Source organism: Apiospora phragmitis (assembly GCF_038363925.1).
Source record: "Apiospora phragmitis strain CBS 135458 chromosome Unknown utg000010l:1.0-9815664.0:1.0-9183399.0, whole genome shotgun sequence".
Classification (NCBI taxonomy): domain Eukaryota; kingdom Fungi; phylum Ascomycota; class Sordariomycetes; order Amphisphaeriales; family Apiosporaceae; genus Apiospora; species Apiospora phragmitis.
This window is the reverse complement of record NW_027117409.1, coordinates 610,336-628,675: the sequence shown is the minus strand read 5'-3', so window position 1 is coordinate 628,675 and position 18,340 is coordinate 610,336. Positions and strand designations below refer to the sequence as shown.

The window sequence follows — 18,340 nt, the reverse complement described above, 5'->3', positions numbered from 1 at the left end:
ACAATGTGCCAGCAGCCACAGCTCCTTTAGGATCGCCTCCGCTAGTCCATGTTGAATCGAATCATGATGATCTTCCATCACAGTCCTTCTCAGAACCCCCTGATGTTGCGGAAAGCAGACTCGATTCAGCTAATCTTGCCTTGCCTCCGGACCTCGGTGCCAACCTGTCAAGATTAGGATCAGCCCACGACTTCTATCAGAACCCACGAACGCAGCCAACACTCTTTGGAGGCATGGAAATCCCATCATACCAGTCGATTTGGGATCAATTCAATGGAAATCAATTCAGTGGGAATCAATTCGGGTGAAACTTCAAAATGTATTGTCTATTGGACACCTTTATGTAACCACTCATGATTACCCTGTTCAAATCCCAAGCCATGTGTAGTTGAACGCAAACCCCTTCTTCACAATGAAAGCGTGCCGTGGATGTGCTATCAGGCTGGTCGCTATTAGATAGGGTACGAAAGTTCCCGACTTGGGTTACTCACATGCCTCCTTCCTCCATTTTAATTTGGGCTTCGTTGAAAACCCCCTCTATTTGAGGGTAAGGTACCAAGAACATGCGATTAGGCCGAGGGCCGCTCGTGACGAAATCTCCTTTTAGCGAGCCCAAGGCACAATCCAGATGGGTGTGTTTCCGCCAAACATAGACACTTATGGGATGGCCTCTATCTTGGCCTATCTTTGGATCTTTTGCGAGCACATAGTAATGGATCGGATCGAAACCGAGGGGGAATGCGAAGTTCGGCGGTTTTTGACTGTATGGTTGTAAGATCTCTTTAATATACTAAGGGATATTAGTATCAATGCAGAAAAGCAGCTTGCACTAAATACCTCGTTTTTGAATAATATGTCTTTGAAACACTTGTTGAATGTCTCTGTATTTTCGCCTTCCTCCGAGCTCAGAGACTCTACGATGTCTCCAATTCCCGGAATAGTCTGGTACAGAAACCCCATACTCTTGAAAGGATCGTTCGGCTTCCTCGAATGAATCGCATTCAGAAGCTTCTGGTATTCGGGTATCGGCGGGGTTTGATGCCATCCTCTGCGCCTCGACGTGGTGAAGCGTGATGAAAATCGGACGTGACGCTCGGCTCAGAAGAAATTGGCAGAGCAGCGTGATGCGGGGTGTCGGCGGGGTTTATTACCTCATAACCTTAATCACAACCGTGCCTCACGTGACGCTGCCTTAGCCACATGTGATGTGAGCAAAGTATTAAAGCTCTTTGCTACCCAATATCTAACTTCTCAGGAGCCTAACATCAACGACAACCACAATACTATTCATCTACAAATTTGAGCAACTTTGGTGCGGATATTCATTTTTTTTCTAAATTGCACTATCTGTGACTAATTCGTAACTAGATTATCACGGAAATGTGCAAACTGTGCGAGGGAGGTCAAGCTCCAGGCATTAAACCCAACGGAGATCCTTGTGAGAATTGCGCGCCGAAACAGAGCTGAGTACAGGAAACAAAGTCGCGCTGTCCCTCATTCCAACTTCAACTGCTGCATACTGATATTAGTATCAGAAACTCCAAGGGCAATATGCTTTTGAATACCAAGACACAAAAATGTACCGATATAACGCACTTTGTATGCCTTACGAGAAGAATGCTGCAGTGTTGGAATCTGGCAATGAATTTTCTCAGTACTGTATGATGGCACGGACGTGACCTTTCTTGTCTAGCCTAAATAGCTACATACATAGTGCTGCGCAGATACCTATGCATGCGGGAAAGTAACTAGCTCGCTACCGTGTATTGAATTAATTAACACTGTATAAGAAGCACTTTGTGACGTAGCTTATCCTCTGCAAGTTAGCTAGTGACAATGTGTTAAGCTGGTATAAGCTAATGCAGGTTAGCTAGTGACAATGTGTCAAGCTAGTATAAGCAAATGCAAGTTAGCTAGTGACAATGTGTCAAGCTAGTATAAGCAAATGCAGGTTAGCTAGTGACAATATGTCAAGCTAATATAAGCAAATGCAGGTTAGCTAGTGACAATGTGTCAAGCTAATATAAGCAAATGCAGGTTAGCTAGTGACAATGTGTCAAGCTGATATAAGCAAATGCAGGTTACACATTGCATATTCTTAAAGCGTGTCATTTGACCCACTATAGTTATTCCAGCATATAATGGTTCAGCCAAAGCACGAATGTATGGTATTGAGCAGAGTTGATTAGTACGCTGATTGCCAGATCAGGCCATCAGCGCCATGGCAAGCCTCCAGGATCCTTTTCCGAAGCATGGATGAACATCGGACTATGTTAGTTCGGCATGTTGAGGATTGAAATACTGTATATAGGCCTCTCATCTGGGTGAAGACTACTTCATAAGCTAAGGCATTCGGCGTATAACCAATGACGATCTTCAGAATGCAAGTACATCTCGTCCAATGAATAATTGTGAGCGGCTAAGTAACAGCCCCCTGACGATGACCATCAGGTCGGGTCTGTATGATCTGTACGTCTTACTTGGTTCCTGCCAGCCAACTCTCTATAGAAAAATAGCTCGCCTGGCCGGCACTGACCTTCCTTTCTTACCCAATGGACATACGATTCGCCAGAGTTGGCAAGTTAAAAATGTGAATGTCACTATGCAAGCCGTCGAAGGAGAGCATACAGCGGCTTTGCTTAATACCCTTCACTATAAGAGGTCAATGTAAAGTATTGATGACTCTAGTCCTGGACGGACTAGGCCGTAGGACCGGCCAGGTACAAATACTACAACATGTTAATGCAAGCCATTGAGGTTGCAGTTCGGGTTGAATCCCTTCCCTGGATCGAGGGTTGGTGAGAACTACATCGTCTAAAGTCGTAACAGGTGAAGATGTGCATGGGTATCCCTCATTTCGATCAAGCACTGTCTGCATGGCTACATCACATTGAGCCCTGTAGCGTCCTTCTCCGGGTCGTGATATATGTTTTGAACAGGCTTATTTGCACGTTGCTAGGGTTATTCAACTTACAGTCAAAGCTATCCCAGCAATGCAGACACGACTGTACCTCACCGAGACTGGCCAATGCCTAGTTGTTCACGGCCTCCCTCTGACGTCCAGTATATGAGGCCAGTTTCTTGACCCATACTGTATCTAGCCTCCGTATTCCCGAATCTTTCCCCGGCCAAGTTGGAGTATGGTATATCCGATTTCCCTTTTGGTCACAAACTCACATCAAACCCTGAACGGCGTGCAGCTGAGTGCATGCACGGTGATAATGAGACGATGTCGCGCGAACTTGGTGGCCAGAAAGGACGTATGCAGGTATATATATCCTCCAATATCTGCTTTCGGGGCGAAATAAATCTTCAAAGAGTTCAGCCTACTCAATCTGATATGTGAACATATCCAAATAAATTCCAGACCAGCAGTACGTACTTGCTTGCATTCTCTCACACCGTTGGGCAATAATACTGATTATTCACCACTAAAGCATCGCCAGAAGTATTTTATATATATTCCGCTCGTCTCACGAAGCCTCAGTCATTATGCCGGGCAAGTCTACCCCCATCTTAATGAACACATCACTAATACAACTTCCTTATCAGACCCTCCCCCGAGCACCGACACTACTTCCGCTACGAAAGCAGGCTCGATGCAAGCAATCGTAAAGGGTTCACCAGGAGGAACCATCCCCCCACCACCCCCTAAGAAGTGATATTTTTGTCAAGGGCTATGGCCTGGTATTGGGCTTCGGCGTCCCTCAGCCAACTATCGACAAATGGTGCACGCACCAGGACGCACAGACTCGGAAGACCTTCGGAAGCACGACGTGATCCGTCACGATCCTTATCCCTTTTCTTTCTTTCCTCCCTAGGTTTAGAATACTCGTATGTAGCAGAAACAAGCCCATTGAATTAGTCACTTGAACTCTTACAATTTTGGTCTTTCATCTACCAAGTCCACCTCTAGAGACAGATAGCTAGGTCAACATGGCTGAAGATTATATACATACTTGGCATCTGTCAAAACCATGACTACTATTATCAACAAATTATGCATTTCGCTCTCCCATTTTTTTCAACTACTGAAGTTTATCTCATAGAAGTGGCTCTGCTCCTCTCGAGCGTCAGAATTATGTAATACATCTAGAGGATTATCGGATAATCGGATAATCATTTTGCCGAGGACTTTGAAAATGACAACGAAAGCTCAATGCGGGCCTTCCCATTACAACTCTCGAGGCGAAGAACGAGGCCACTATTCATTACCAGTTCAATTTGGGATAAATACTGTATGTCGAACAACCTTCTGCGTTCTTCTCCTCAGATTATTACACTTTTTTCTTCGTTCTCAGTGTATACTGAGAAGCCGTCACTTTACCAAGATACCTACGCACTTTAACATATAGCGATATGGCGTTCGTCACGGCTATAAGAGCAACAAAGGCTTTGGAAGCTTTACTTGCGGAAGCGGCCAGCTTTAATTTCAATGAAGCTGATTACGAGCGACCACCGGAACTTGAGGAGGATGCCAATGCTGTCCGACTCAAGAATGAGCCGTTGAAAAGATTTGAACCTCTCCTCGACCAGATTGTAAAGGAGCTTGTGTGTATCACCTATCATAACAGACGGATTTAGCTGACTAACAAGGCGCCTCGGATGCAGCACCTCAGTCCCATGAGTTACAATTGGTCCGTTTGTCGACTACAGAAGGGGACGCTGACAGCACACGCCAGCAGAAGTTGCATTGTACCTCTTCCAGGCAGACTACAGAAGGTCGAAGTAGCATGTCACAAAGTCGTTGATGGCAACCCAATTCCTCCATATTTAAAACTTGATTGGGAACCTCATACTGAACATCGCATGTATCTACTGGAAAGCTCGACTTATTTTAGGGTAAAGGACGAGGTATGGTTAATTTTACTTGTATTTGCTAAAACTGCTGGATCAACGCAGGGTTGATCGTATGATCATCCACTGGCGGAATAATATTGTACATGTTGGCTGGAGGAATCGTGCACCAAGGAGGCAATTCTGGGTAGCTCTGCAGTTGAATCACACCCGCCATAGTATAACCCTCTTCATCATACAGTATATCAGTTCCTCCACAAATCGGGGGCATATTGCATAAACAGCCGACTCGAGGGCCATTGTGGCTACTCATCGCATTACCGCACAACTCACAAGTATGATACTGTCCGTTCTCTAGACTTGGCGACGAGATGTCATCAAGAGTGTTTTGCACCCCCGAACCACCACCGCCCCGGCCGTCAGTCGGCCCATTCGCTACCAGTGCTTGTCGCTGGTCGTTCTTTGCCTCGAGCAGCCAAGCGCCCTTCTCAGACAACCTGGTAGCATCTTTTGGGAGGCATGCTCGTGCCATGGCTAGCCCGAGTGGCAGCTCTTTGAACATCCCGTTGCCACCTTCAGTATCTAAGGCAGAGAAATTGGCAAGGCCTAGCTCCTGGCAAAGGCGTTGATAACTAAGAGACGTTAGAGTGTTCATTCTCGACTGTGGTAACATACTCTTCTTGTAATATCCAACTCAGTGCTGCCACAGGATTGAAGAGCTCGCAGTGTTCGGGAACCTCAATGGCTTGGCGTAGCACGCCAGCAACCACGTCCTCAACGACTTTCTCATCTTTGACGTATCCAACTTCGCTCCATTTGTACTTGGTTTCTACTGGGATCAGCTTCATTCATCCTCCGAATATTTAGACTTACCGGCTAGTGCAGAATATATGATTAGTGCTAATGGTCCTGCGTGAGGAATGAGCTTGTTCACGACCGCATTGATTCGAGATGCCACCATCTCTCGTCTTTTAAGAGCATTATTCGGGTCGTCGGAAACAGAGAGTTCCCCCCGATCCCGGCAAATATTGCGAATGCATCGGATCAAATGTTCCAACTTCCAGTCGTCTTTCGCCGCCGACGCCGACTTTTGGTTTTTGATAAGTGTGAGGTTGCTGATGATGACGTTCAGATCTCTCTGTGTTTCACCCGTTACTGTACATATCTCGAAGATATTGTCACTGGTGGCTTCGTTCAAGCTCGAGCACTTTGGGTAAGCAAGCCGTTTGACCCCTGATTGTACCTTTATGAGAAATGCGTTCGCCGTCTTCTTTACAATGTCTTGCGGCTGGTTTCCCTTTCTCTTCTTAGATGGTGGCTGGCCGGGCACGTTGTCTTGTTGGTACGCAGAGAGCAACGCGTTAGGCTCAGGCTTGACAGTGTGACTGATCTCGTTTAGCTTAAAACAGCACATCCAGCCATAAAGACTTACCCGCCATTGATCCATTCGCCCGTAGGCAGATGTTTGCAGAAACTCTCGATATGTTTGGATACATCGCTTCTGGATGCAAGGCTCGAAAAGCCGCAAACCGTGAACTGCTTTGCTCGTACATCAACCACGGTAATAGGCCGCAAATGTACCTCGATGATTTCCTGTTGTGGCTCTGAAAATACATGAAAAGATATAATAACCTCGCCTTTGCAAGGCTGATATTTTTGGGCTTCTCTCTCCAGCTCATCCACGGGAATACTGATGCGAGGGATCATGGCGACAGCGTTTTCGACTTCAACATAGACTCCAGGACATAGAAAACATGGGGAGAGATCAGAACACAGAGAACAGGTTCATGTGCTAACAATCCCTGCACACTTCTACGTAGAAATGTGCAGGGATCTGGTTGCAGGTGCTGCCAAGTCACCCAATGACCCACATAAGATTGCTGAAATAGGAGGCTTCGAACCTGGTCTGCCCTATCCACCCACATTCATGTCTTCAAGCCAACTTCGCAGACCAGGTGTCAGGCGATCCAACCGGGCTAATCGAACCCGGTTTAGACCGTCACGACCACGGGGTATGATACCACACCTGGCCTGCCATTGAGCTGATGTTAGTAATGGGCTTCATCGAGGGCAATGCTGGATCGCCGAACCAGGCCTTGCTTTTTCATCGAGCTTGGTCCCGTTGGGATGCATCTACACATTTGTAGGAGTCCCAATAGGCGCTGGACTATCAGCGGGGATAATGCCGGAATTTCATGGCTGATCGATACTCAACCAACTCGACGCAATCCTGGGCCGTCACCCAAACAATCCTCGTTCCTTAACACTGACACTACAACTCGCAAGGTGGTGTAACTTGATATAAGCTGCATTGCCCTTCTGTATGGTCATCTGTAATGATTGCCTTGTCTGCCATGTTCACTTGCTCACCGAGTTTTCTTCTCAAAGTACACTACTGTCGCCATGGAGGATTTACTACGTGGTCCTGGCCCTGCATTTGCCTATGTCCCTACCATCGGGCTGTTGAGCATCTCATGCCTTGCATGGTTCGCCTACCACCCGCCCCTCCCGTCACCCAGGGCTCGCTGGGAGCACCTTCTTCTCTTCCTCGTTGGCTGCTTCAGCGTCTTCGCCTTCCTCCTGGTTGGTTGCGTATTATTTGTACTGGCGTACCAGGGCGACCCAGCATGGAACAGGCGGCTCTGGAAGTGGGATGTCTTAGGCATTATCCTTATCGATGTAGGTTATTCTAGTCGCACCTCGAAACAAGACTAACAATAACAGTCCTTATATGTCATACGAGCCCCTTTGAGTCGAGCGGTTACGAGGCACATTCCTACCACAGCGTACTTTTCCAAGGTCTACAATAGCCTCTGGTTTGCATCATGCTTCGTTCTTTTCGAGTCACTCTTTCTCGGTCTGTCTTTCATTTCCGGGCAATGGACTCAGCTCGTGGCAGCTGGCTTCTACTACCTTTGGACAGCCCTCTGGTGTTGGAACCTCAAACGAGGAGGAGTTGCCGTGGTTCAGCTCATTGCCACTGTTGCGCTTGGATTGGGCTACGACTTTTTGTTCCTTCTTGTGTGTTCCCGTACTCCATACCGAGACGGATCTGGCACTGATCTTTACACTGTAGTTCTTAACCCTTTCGTCTTTTCTATTCGTCACAACCGAACAATGGCGCGCCACTCAACGTGGGGATGGTGCAGGATCTTTCGCGTCCTTTTACACGACTCAGGCCTCTATTTATCGACAGCCAACACCGCCGGCGCGCATCGAAGCTCCGTACGCACGAAGCAATGCCTACCAAGCTGCTGGCTCCTTTGCCATAGCCTACCCCAGCAAACCGATTTGCGTCTGCCTTCTAGGTCCAGAAGCCTGTGGAAAAACAACTCTCTTGGACCATCACTTTCTGCCACCTGACAGACGCCTGTCAGCCGGTGAACCTGTAAGCACAAACACTTTCCTATGAGGGGCAACACGTTACTAATACATATCTATACAGCACTGTCCAACACTCGAGGATACGATATACACTACGTGCCAAATCGAAGGGAAAGAGGTGCGCATAGAGATACTCGACACAGGGGACTGGCATACCTATTCCCAAGTCGTGGACCAGTGGATAGGGAAAGCTGATGTTTGCATTGTACCTTTTTTCAACCAGGAGTCTTTCAATGCCATCGAAGTTTCGACCCTACCGCAAGTATCGAAAGATCGTATCTTTATCCTCTTCGCGGCTCGAAACAGGACAAACAGGAAGAGTTGGGTAGAAGCAGAGAAGAAGGGAGTCGAGTTTGCAGAGAAACATGGCTGGCTGTACCGGCGCGAGGTTGACGGCTCTCCATTTACGCATGCCCTTACAGCGTTCAAGGCAAAATTGGCTGTCAAGTATTTCTAATGAACTTTAAGTTCGTTGAGCGATTGGAAGCAAACCTTCACATAGAGCAACTAGATTGAATATAATAGCTCTTTGCGGCTTATCTACTCAATGTACGAGTGGCGTATGTAACCATGCTTATCGAGAACAGACATCTAATGAATCCGATTTGTGACACCATGTGAAATCTCATGAGGGATATAAGGGACACCTTCCCATCTCAACTTTGGTTCCTTTCACTGCACTTTTCCCATCTGCATCCACCGCATCCCTCTAGGCAATTGCCAATTCTTACAAACCACTATTACAAAGTCTGATCCAACCACCCAACCCCCCTGTCAATATGCCGATCTCATCGTTTCTCCTCGGAATTCTTCGTTCCATCGTATCGTCACTCGTCCGATTGCCACCAGTGCCGTTGATCAATTCGCAAGAAGCTGGTATATGGCCCACTCAAATAAGCGATTCTGGCTAACCCCACCAGGCCATGATTTTCGCAATGCGCAGGTCTATATTGAGGAGCGACGGAAACGACAAGCCAACATTTGATCATCGTGTCTGTGGTATTGCAGATTCTGTAGGCCGCTTTCTGTATTCCTTTTCGCCAAAAAGACAGGGGTCGGCAAGGAGCTTGGCAGGCGGGTCGACCAAACATGCATAGCTACCAGACCAAATACAACTTTCTGTTTTGCGCAGTGCCGCGCCTCTCCGTCCAACCCGATCATGCGTGTGTACTGATTCCAGCATACCGAGATATCGAATGTCAGCTCTACCGCATTCACCTTCGCCAACACCGGCCCCAGCTCAAGGATTATGATACGCACTTGATTACAGTCTAATGGTTATATAGTCCAATGAATTTGCAGCGCATGCCAATGAGGTCCACAATGGATGGATTTGTCAGTGCATGGAGTACCTCGTGTACAAGTTTACGATAAGTACTTGACCTTCCGTCTGTACGAGTGGCTCCGAGGGCAATTGTGAAGATGCGCTAGACGTGGTCCACCGGTCGCTTGCCATGGATGCATGGACTCTTGGCACGTTCATATGTATATATGACCGAATTATGCATATACCGTCTTTGATCTCGGAGATAAGGTTTGAAGAGGAATGTAATAATAGATGCAGCTGCTCGTCCCGTTTTCTTCCCCAACTTGACCTTTCTTTTAGGGTAAAGAGAACACCTCATTCCCAACTCAGAATCCCTCTGTGGAGTTTCTCCCGCTCTGCGCACTTTTCTTCGGGGTCCAGACCTTCCCTATAATTTGGTGCAGAAACAGTGCTCCCTCGCACCTTCTGACCTCGCTGCCTGTGACCGGTTTCACTCCGCTGTCCCGCTGTGCATTCCATCATGGCGCAGCTGTCCAATCAGAAAGATGCGCTTGCCGGTCCATCGATCCAAGCCCCCGACTCAGACTGGCGGCGCTGCTTTTACCCTGTCGGCAAGGTAACGTCGCTCGAAGAGACGTTCCATCGCCGACCTGGCGTCCATTTCATAGCATATACATCTGACTTCAAGTTCTGCCAACTGGCTATTACGCCTGAAGGAGAAGCAAACCTCGGCAACGATGCCCAGCTTCAATGGGAGTATCATGATCCAGAGGTAGCAAGGCCGCTTCAGTTGGTCACCAGCATTCATGGCGCAAGAGAGGCCCAAAGAAGAGCACTGGAGAGCTTCCGAGAGAACGCGATCTGGGGCATTAAGAAGTATGGCAGGCAGCTAGCGGCCGTCTACCAAGGCCAGGAGCAGTTTGAAGTTGTTCGACTTCAAATCGAGGGCAGTGTCCTGGTCAGCGACATCCTAGTGAGTCTCATACCCTAGCCCAGCTGTCGACCAGATAGCTAACGATACTTAATAGGGGTCACCCCAAGACGCACAAAAACTGTTCGCCCAGCTTATGATCCAGGTTTGCTTGTATCTAGAGGATGCGCCTAGCTACATCCGCACGACTACGGCGGGCCAAATCATTGCAAATTGTCAAGGAGTGGTTAAGACCGACCTTGGCATCCGCGACGAGGCAGGAGAAAAGACCAAGCTTCTCCAGTTGGCCTTAGTTCGTCGCATTTTCGAGATGGCTGAAGGCCGGCAAGCTGAGTGCCTACCTTGGATATCCACTCTACCGCCGGACCATAAGGCTACCACGAGCCTTCAGTTGCTGGGTTCGATTGTCGGCATTCCGGAGTCTCCCATCCGCGAGGCCTTTGATCCGGCTACCATAATTCCACTGCTCTCCAGTTGCGTGGCCTTCCAGGGCAAGATTCCGACAGTGGAGGACTTGGAACTACGGGCTCGAGACCTACAGGCGAAAGTGCTCAATCTGCCGCCACTTGTGAGGAAACCCGTACGTCGATTTGAACTCTGACTTACCGACCCTAGAACCTACCAGCACCCAGCGTAATGGACCTGTCCTATTTGGAGTCCCTTCAATTTCGTACTTTCAAGCTTGAGGCTGAATTGTACATTCCGTCACTGGCTGATCACGTCCGCGGTACCGACATATTTTTCTGCTGGCGATCTGGCCATGCTCCCTCGTTCGACCTTGTTATGTATGCAAGGTCATCTGAAGGGCGTGCACGGTTCCTTCGACCCTGTCTAGAAGCTCTCCGCAAAAGAGTTGACGCAGGGAGGCTTGCCATCTCGTTACTCGTCATGTGTTGGTACTTTTACCTAACTGGGGATGGCCTGTGTCCTGCGGCAGATACCTCGACGGGCGTGGATTGCCTTAAAAGTTTCTATTCACTGCTCCATGGTGAAGCAGTATCCAGCGCTCAATGGGTCCTGAGGAAGCAGCTTCATGCTTTGGAACATGTGCTCGAGAAACAGGAAGATGTGTTTCCTGGGCTGTCTGAGTTCGTCCCGCAAGTGCGGCACGTGGGATGGCCTATTGGACGATAATGTGGACTCGGTTCTAGCACACTTTTGGGAGAATATCCTCCAGGGTCTGACAGCCCGGGTGGCTTTTCACAAGGCCCTGATTCATTCTGTTCCGTTTAGCTCTCGGCTTGTTATGTAGCAGTTGTATTCTTTTACCGAAGCGTGTACGTATGTTGGCTGGGGATGGGCTGAAGTAGTGTGGCCCCACCGCCGCCGCATAGGCGACTGTCATTCGTTGGAAAAAAAGGTCTCCATTACGGAGTACCGCCCTCAAAATTTTGTACCGCCGCCCCCTTGAATACTCGTTGGCGCATGCCACTCACAGTTTTCCGTATGTTGGTCCTAGATCCTGCTGTAACACACTATTCATGCTTTCTCCGCCAACATCCGGTGGTATGGAAACTTGATTATGATGGATCTCGCCATGTAAGCCTCTAGATCTACTGTTCCATCTGAAATCACAGACCTATTTCGTCTGCCCCTGCCCGGTGAACTTTCTTTTCTGTGGCCTAGCATCCTGCGGTCGCCCTTATGCTACCAGTTTCGCTGTCCACACACCTCTTCGCAGCACTCCAAAGTAACTCTGCGTTTAGCACGCGCTTTCTGTTGCCTGCCTCCTTCTACCGTTTTGTGCCTATCTCATCGGTAAGGACCAGCCCATGAAAGGCGTGACGGCTACCGTCGACAACACGGACACTCGCAGCGGTCGAGTTGTAGACGCAATCCACCCCATGTCCCGTGTGCGTCGACTGGACTGGATCCTACCCTATCCTCCGGAGGTCAACAAGTGGCTCAGTGGCTAGCTGATTTCGCTTATCCAACCGTTCTACCAACACACCGCAGCGAGATTCGTCTACTCTCCCAGCTAGGAATACCCACGTGTATTTTGTTGTGCATCTTCTCATCGTACGGTGGCATACCCAAAATACACACATGACCTATTCACCTGCACTATCGACGCCATCTACCTGTCTAGACCTCCAGACCCCTTCCGGCCCCTCCCCAGCGCTACTGCATATCTGCAGCCTTCCACACGCCTCAAGACCAATAGGAATGTAATGGGTTCCTTTCCCGACCCCTTAGTAGACTCTACCCTCCCGAAATCTGTAGCTTGGTGCTTTAGGCAACCCGGGTACTGGCTGATCGCCTGGCCGCCTTCTTAATCCATTCACACATACAGAGGAGTTCCATGCTAATCTATGCAGGCGACCGTACCGTCTATATACGCGATACGCCTATGAGAAATCTTGCGGAGGTCGGGTTTGGTTTGGTTCTCGCCTTGGCCTTGGCATGTAGTGATTTTCCAGCTACATTTGAAGCAATTCCCTAGATGTTGGATCACTTGTCCTTTGTGGTCGTACCGTCCAATCTTTGCCCACTATGTCCCACACGCTATCACAGACACCGATAAACAACACCGTTCAAGTGTTTGTACCCCCCGGTGACCAGAGTGGCCTGTACTATATACTAGTATCGAATGTACGTCGCCATATTCCGACGATGGCTTCACTCTCCTTTCCTGAATCTGTAAGTAGTCGACAGCTGACATGCCGATATAATAGCTGCCATGGAACACGGCCTGGCAGCAACTCAAGGACCACGTAAGAACCGTTTGTGCGGTTGAGAGAGTGGAGATCTTCAACGAGAGCACTAGCGGCTGGGTCTCCGTCCGGGGTCCTGAGAGTTTCAACATAGCACTCAGTGAGTTGTTACCACGATAGTTGTAACTCGAGACCAATTTACTCTAATGGGAAGCCTGACTTGCTCCAGAATTTCTCAGCACTAAGCTGTTCAATGGTCGACCCACCTTTGCTGACGGCAGAAATGCCCAACAGCGCATTCCTATCAAAAAACTCGTGGATGCTAGTCTACCAGATCCGAAGGCACATTCAACACAAGCTCCGTGGTGCAGGCCATCTCCGCCAATACTCGGCTATAATAGTTCTACGCTTCTGTCGATACCGCCCGTAGCAGGGACGACGCAGGTACAAAGCTATATTCATATGAGATTCGACCATGTAACTAACCTTTCAGTAGACTACGCCGCTAAAGCCTCTACCGATATACCCTGTATCGCCTTGGTATCCAGAGCCCGTATCGTCGATAACCAGTCCTCCAGGATCCTACCGCAATCCCCCTCAGCTTCCGCCATCGTATAACGACCCAGCAGAATACCAAAGTCCGACAACCGCGTCTTGCGGACAAGTGGCGGCTCCCGATAAAGTGCAGAACAAGACCACTGTTAACGTCGAGTGGCGCAAGATTGTCATTAAGGGTCTGCCTTCTTGGACCCCTTACAAGGACGTCCGCACCCTCCTCATTACGAGAGCGGGCCTTGAGGCAGTCGAGTTGAGCTATATCCGCCTTTTTGTTAAGCATAACAAAAGCTCTGGTAAATGCCATGCCACTGTCATTCTTGGCGACGAGAAGATTACAGGGAGCGTAATCAAGAAACTCCACGGATGTTATTTGGACGGCAGGAAGTTGACTGTGGAGTTAGCTAAAGAGGGCGTCTCCGTAGACGAAGAGCGCCGCAAGCGGGGCGAACATGGCTATTCGAAAAAGAAATGCGCCAAATATTCTTCACATTCCTCCAAGGGGAACTCATAAGCAAAGCCTGCCGTCGTCATCGCTCACGGCTCTAACCCGAAACCAGTTAGAATCAACAAGTGATGTATCTAGCTGAACCAATAGATTCCAATTTCTACAGTGACACGTAGATCTGTCCTGAGCTTACGAGAAGGTTGGCTGCTATCGTGTATTACCGAATTAGGTAGGCCGTCTACAGAAGCAACCAATCAATTTGTGTGGTTTGTTTCCTTTTGACTAGTCAGGCTCGTAGCATGGGTGGTACGGTACTGTAAGGATCATCGACCCGCTTATTGGCCAAAGTTTCACTACGGGCGGATATATAGTACGTACCTGGTCGCACCTAAGTGCGCCGATGCACCCCACGCTACGTCCCGAGTGTGTGTGTGGAGTGTCGCACTAGCGCCGATTTTCGACTACCTTAGCGCACCAACCCGGGGCACGATCGCGATGTCCGACTGCGTCTGGGAGAGCTGGGACGCGCCCTCTGGTTCGGTTCTGTTGGAAGACCGTGGCCCCGGTCACTTGTTAGTTACTTAAACCGGCCGGCCGCCGTTCAGGCAACCACGGCCTCTCCCCATGCAGCACCCGTTGGTTGCCTAACTCCCCGATCTCGCGTACCAAATCGATCTCGTCCCTGCCCGTCATGTGCGACTACACTCAGGTAGGACAGAAGCCTTGCTGGGTGGTCCGAGGCTGATCGTTTCCAGGTCGAATACTCCTGCGGCCATTTCCGTTTCCGTGTGCAGCGCTGGTGCTTCCATTACGAGCGTACACACCGCGTGTGCCCACCCAACATCACCACCGGGGAGCTGAGGTGAGTGGCAGACCCGTGCTTCCACAGTGCAACGCTGACGGCGGCTCAGGGGCGACGAGCTGTGCACCGACTGTCGGCCTCACAAGCCAGCGCCATGGGGACATATGATTCGGCGAACGGTGCGCGCGGGACAGTACGTCTAGAGGCCTTGTATTTTGCATTACATACTAGTAATTAATTTTGGGGTGTCTGCGCCTGCGGCTTCCTTTTGTTGATCGTCCTTCCATATCACCTCCCATGATTTTCCTTACCAGTGACCTCTGGAGTCGAGACGTCTCCTGACGTCTCAGCGCTCTTTTCATAGCTATGCCATGGTCATATGAAAGGGTAAAGCTTGGTGGCGGGGGTCCGAAATATTGAATGATGCCGTCAGCCATTTGTGGCAAGATTTCAGCTACCGTCGCATCAGCAAGCTGTTGGGGGACAGTTTGGGCCATCGCAACCACCAAGCCAAGACAGGCCATACAGCTTCTTCTTCTGTTTGTCTGCATTGATCTATAGGATCCCATCCGGTGCCATGGGTACGGAGCTAGGTGGCATGCATGGTCATCATATGGCCATGTAAGGCACCGATCCGATAGGGGGGACAGGAAGCTGGGCTTCCCCCGTCTCCGGCACTATTGGGCGAGCATCATGGCAGCAAGCTCACTAAGATGAAGAGTTATATTACCTCGCATAGGAGGGCCGCTTACTACGTACGTGCTAGCGTCTGAATGGCCGTTACTGTGAGGGAAAAGGGTCAAACGTAGGTTCTAGTCCCTGCTCCGGTTGATCAACATCAGAAAGGTTGCTCGAGTGGCTCCCCTCGTAGGGAGCAGGGGGTGAAACAAGTTCCCACGCTGGGTTGGCCTGGCTGCCGTCATGGGGCTTGTCGCTAGTGTAAAAGGGGCTGCTTATGTGAGAGGTAGGGGGTTGAGCAAGTTCAGGCCCCTGTTTAAGCCGACCGCCATTACGAGAAGTGGGAACGTTGGTCCCCTCTGGGGCTTCACCAGACTGGTCACCAGCATGCCGGGAAGAAAGGTCTCGGCCTTGGTTGACTTGGTCACCAACACGAGCGTGATCAGAGGGGCTGGCTGCATCTCCCCAATCCTGTTGGTTACTGCAAGGGCGGAGGTGGGGAGTTGATTGCTCTCGGAGCCCCTGTTGAAGCCCATCAGGCTATCCATCACAAAATGGCTTGCTAATTACCCCGGACTCCTGGCCAGCGTGACCAGGGAGAGGGTACGGGGTGACGACTTGATTACACGTGCGAGGTCCCAGCCATTACGTCACTATCGGGGGTCCTGTCGGACTGGGGCCTATATGTATTGCTCTAGAGGTCGGGGCTCACCCGTACTCGTAGGTGCCATCTGGGTAGAGTATTAGAAAGACCAACCTTCCCGTCTCCTTCAGATTTACCTTCATTTAAGCTGGCACCACCACCTACGCCGCACGCATAGTTTCGCAACCCATTGCATTCTGACCTTACAGACGTCCCTCTCTCTTCGTCTTCAGGCTTGCCATTGCGGAAGCTTCCCAGAACTGGCGTCGACGACCTCAGCTTCTTGCCACTATGGCTAATAGCGGGGGCCCTTCTCCTGAGTACATTGCTTCTACAAACCCCTGAACAACGCGATATCACCACCATATACCAACTCACTCTACAGCAAACTCTCCCTGTCAACACGCTATTTCGAAGAGAACGGTCGATGTTATGGCGAGTTAGGCATCTGCCTTTTACCAGTCGACGATGTAAGATATTCTCTACCTACTAGGATCGGATTGCAATTATAAGCTAACCGACTCGTAGACCGAGCAAGAAAGACAGGATATTCAGCACAGATTCTTCATAGTAGCCCGTGGAAGCGACGGTGAAGGCCAAAATTTCATGCAGTCGGTAAAGGGACTTCACGCACGACCACTGCTGTGCAATGGACCACCGAGGATCCTCGATCTAGGTTGTGGTACTTGTATCTGGGGTATTGATATGATTGAGTATGGGCATAGCCTCTCCCTTAAGAATCGCTTGGGCTCAGTCCACTAATGCTATGCAGTCTATATCCTGGTGCAAGTGTCCTTGCGTGGGACCTGAGTCTAAGGATGCAGCCTCCAGAGTATGATTGGATTCTTGGCCATATCTTTCAGCGCTTGATTAACACCATTATAGGTTGTCCGTTGGTTTGCAAGTGGAACCACAAGATATAACAGACCCTACTTGGGATCTTGACCCGAACTCAATGGACCTCATTCATATGCGGCTGCTTGGCGGCTGCGTGGCCGACTGGCGCACCATATATCAAAACGCTTTTCGGTTGGTCATTGGGTCCCCTTTGCCGGTTAGGATGAAGTACTGACACTTTTCAAGCCACTTGAAACCTGGTACCGGGCTTTTTGAGCATATTGAGATTGATTACCGCCCTATCGTCTATGAGAACTCTTTGCCCGAGGACTCGAGCTATCAGTATTGGATAAAAGAAGTGTATGGGGCTTACGAACGGGCTGGGAAGCCGTTGTTCCCCAAAGACGATGTTGCGTTTATGCTCAAGCAGCTTGGATTTGAGGAAATCCAGCACCAGCAACAAGAGATACCGTTTCACCCGTGGCCAGAGGATGAGCACCTTAAGGAAATTGGACGGTGGTTCAACCTCTCCATGCAATCAGCCATCTCGGCGATGTCAATGGCGCCTTTGACTCGCTATGCCGGGTGGAGTTATGGGCAAGTCCAGCAGCTCAACGCTGAGGTGAAGCTGGAGATCTGTCAGCGACCTAAGCAGTTCTCATGCATCATGTAAGTATTATTATTTATTTTTTCAACTGAAAAATACCCTATACTAACAAGTCGCTAGGCATATCTGGCATGCGAAAAAGCCATTATCGTAATTACAGCACGATTCTTCATGGGACCTGCTAGTTGGCACTCAGTCTGGACTCCTACAGCTATGGATTGTGTTTTATTGGTGGATCGTGGATCGAGAGCCAGAAAAGGGGCCGCTTGGAAAAGGTATGGATGTAGGTCAAGTTACGTATAAAGGTGAGGGATTAGCCAAGAATGCCCGGAATCTATAAATAAGTTTCATGCATGCCGATGCGATAATAGTCGCCATCCCGTGAACCTGTAGGAACAACGTCCTCGACATGAAATGCCAGTAGATGTGTTGTATCTATATGGGTCGGGGCCGAGCATGTAACCAACCATATAGATCCTCTGACTCGACCTTCTGTTTTGTACCTTGTAACTTATGACCCATCGCCTCTGTGTTTACCAGCCTACCGATTCCCCGGTCGATTTCGTTGGGGGCTGCATTAGCGCCGACTGTCGACTTCATTACCTTGGCGGCTGTTCAGGAGAGTAGGGTGACGTTGGACCACCTTTACGGGATCTGGGCCGCGCAACGGCTCTGGCTGTTTGGTGCGAAGCTACTTAGACGCCCGATCGCCGCCCAGGCAAACACAGCCTTAATCT

General features: G+C 49.6%; 5 protein-coding genes across 5 annotated transcripts; 4 read left to right on the top strand and 1 right to left on the bottom strand.

The window, feature by feature from the left end:
* Positions 1-4,879: 4,879 nt before the first annotated feature.
* On the bottom strand, positions 4,880-6,504 carry PG994_010002 (uncharacterized protein; the record flags this gene model as incomplete). The annotated part of the gene is made up of 4 exons (XM_066861411.1): positions 4,880-5,429; positions 5,473-5,626; positions 5,671-6,182; positions 6,230-6,504. The coding sequence occupies 4 exons, from the start codon at positions 6,502-6,504 to the stop codon at positions 4,880-4,882; spliced, it is 1,491 nt and encodes a 496-aa protein (XP_066710521.1).
* A 696-nt stretch (positions 6,505-7,200) lies between these two features.
* Positions 7,201-8,638, top strand: PG994_010001 (uncharacterized protein; the record flags this gene model as incomplete). Its single annotated transcript, XM_066861410.1, has 4 exons — positions 7,201-7,476; positions 7,522-7,818; positions 7,874-8,185; positions 8,243-8,638. The coding sequence occupies 4 exons, from the start codon at positions 7,201-7,203 to the stop codon at positions 8,636-8,638; spliced, it is 1,281 nt and encodes a 426-aa protein (XP_066710520.1).
* A 1,330-nt stretch (positions 8,639-9,968) lies between these two features.
* Positions 9,969-10,980, top strand: PG994_010000 (uncharacterized protein; the record flags this gene model as incomplete). Its single annotated transcript, XM_066861409.1, has 2 exons — positions 9,969-10,421; positions 10,477-10,980. 2 exons carry the CDS (start codon positions 9,969-9,971, stop codon positions 10,978-10,980), a joined length of 957 nt encoding a protein of 318 aa, XP_066710519.1.
* Positions 10,981-12,992: 2,012 nt separating this feature from the next.
* On the top strand, positions 12,993-14,102 carry PG994_009999 (uncharacterized protein; the record flags this gene model as incomplete). The annotated part of the gene is made up of 4 exons (XM_066861408.1): positions 12,993-13,019; positions 13,079-13,193; positions 13,263-13,477; positions 13,530-14,102. 4 exons carry the CDS (start codon positions 12,993-12,995, stop codon positions 14,100-14,102), a joined length of 930 nt encoding a protein of 309 aa, XP_066710518.1.
* A 625-nt stretch (positions 14,103-14,727) lies between these two features.
* On the top strand, positions 14,728-17,757 carry PG994_009998 (Secondary metabolism regulator lae1; the record flags this gene model as incomplete). The annotated part of the gene is made up of 11 exons (XM_066861407.1): positions 14,728-14,745; positions 14,792-14,898; positions 14,948-15,031; positions 15,400-15,459; positions 16,369-16,479; positions 16,545-16,629; positions 16,688-16,872; positions 16,932-16,991; positions 17,045-17,188; positions 17,243-17,665; positions 17,724-17,757. The coding sequence occupies 11 exons, from the start codon at positions 14,728-14,730 to the stop codon at positions 17,755-17,757; spliced, it is 1,311 nt and encodes a 436-aa protein (XP_066710517.1).
* Positions 17,758-18,340: the final 583 nt, after the last annotated feature.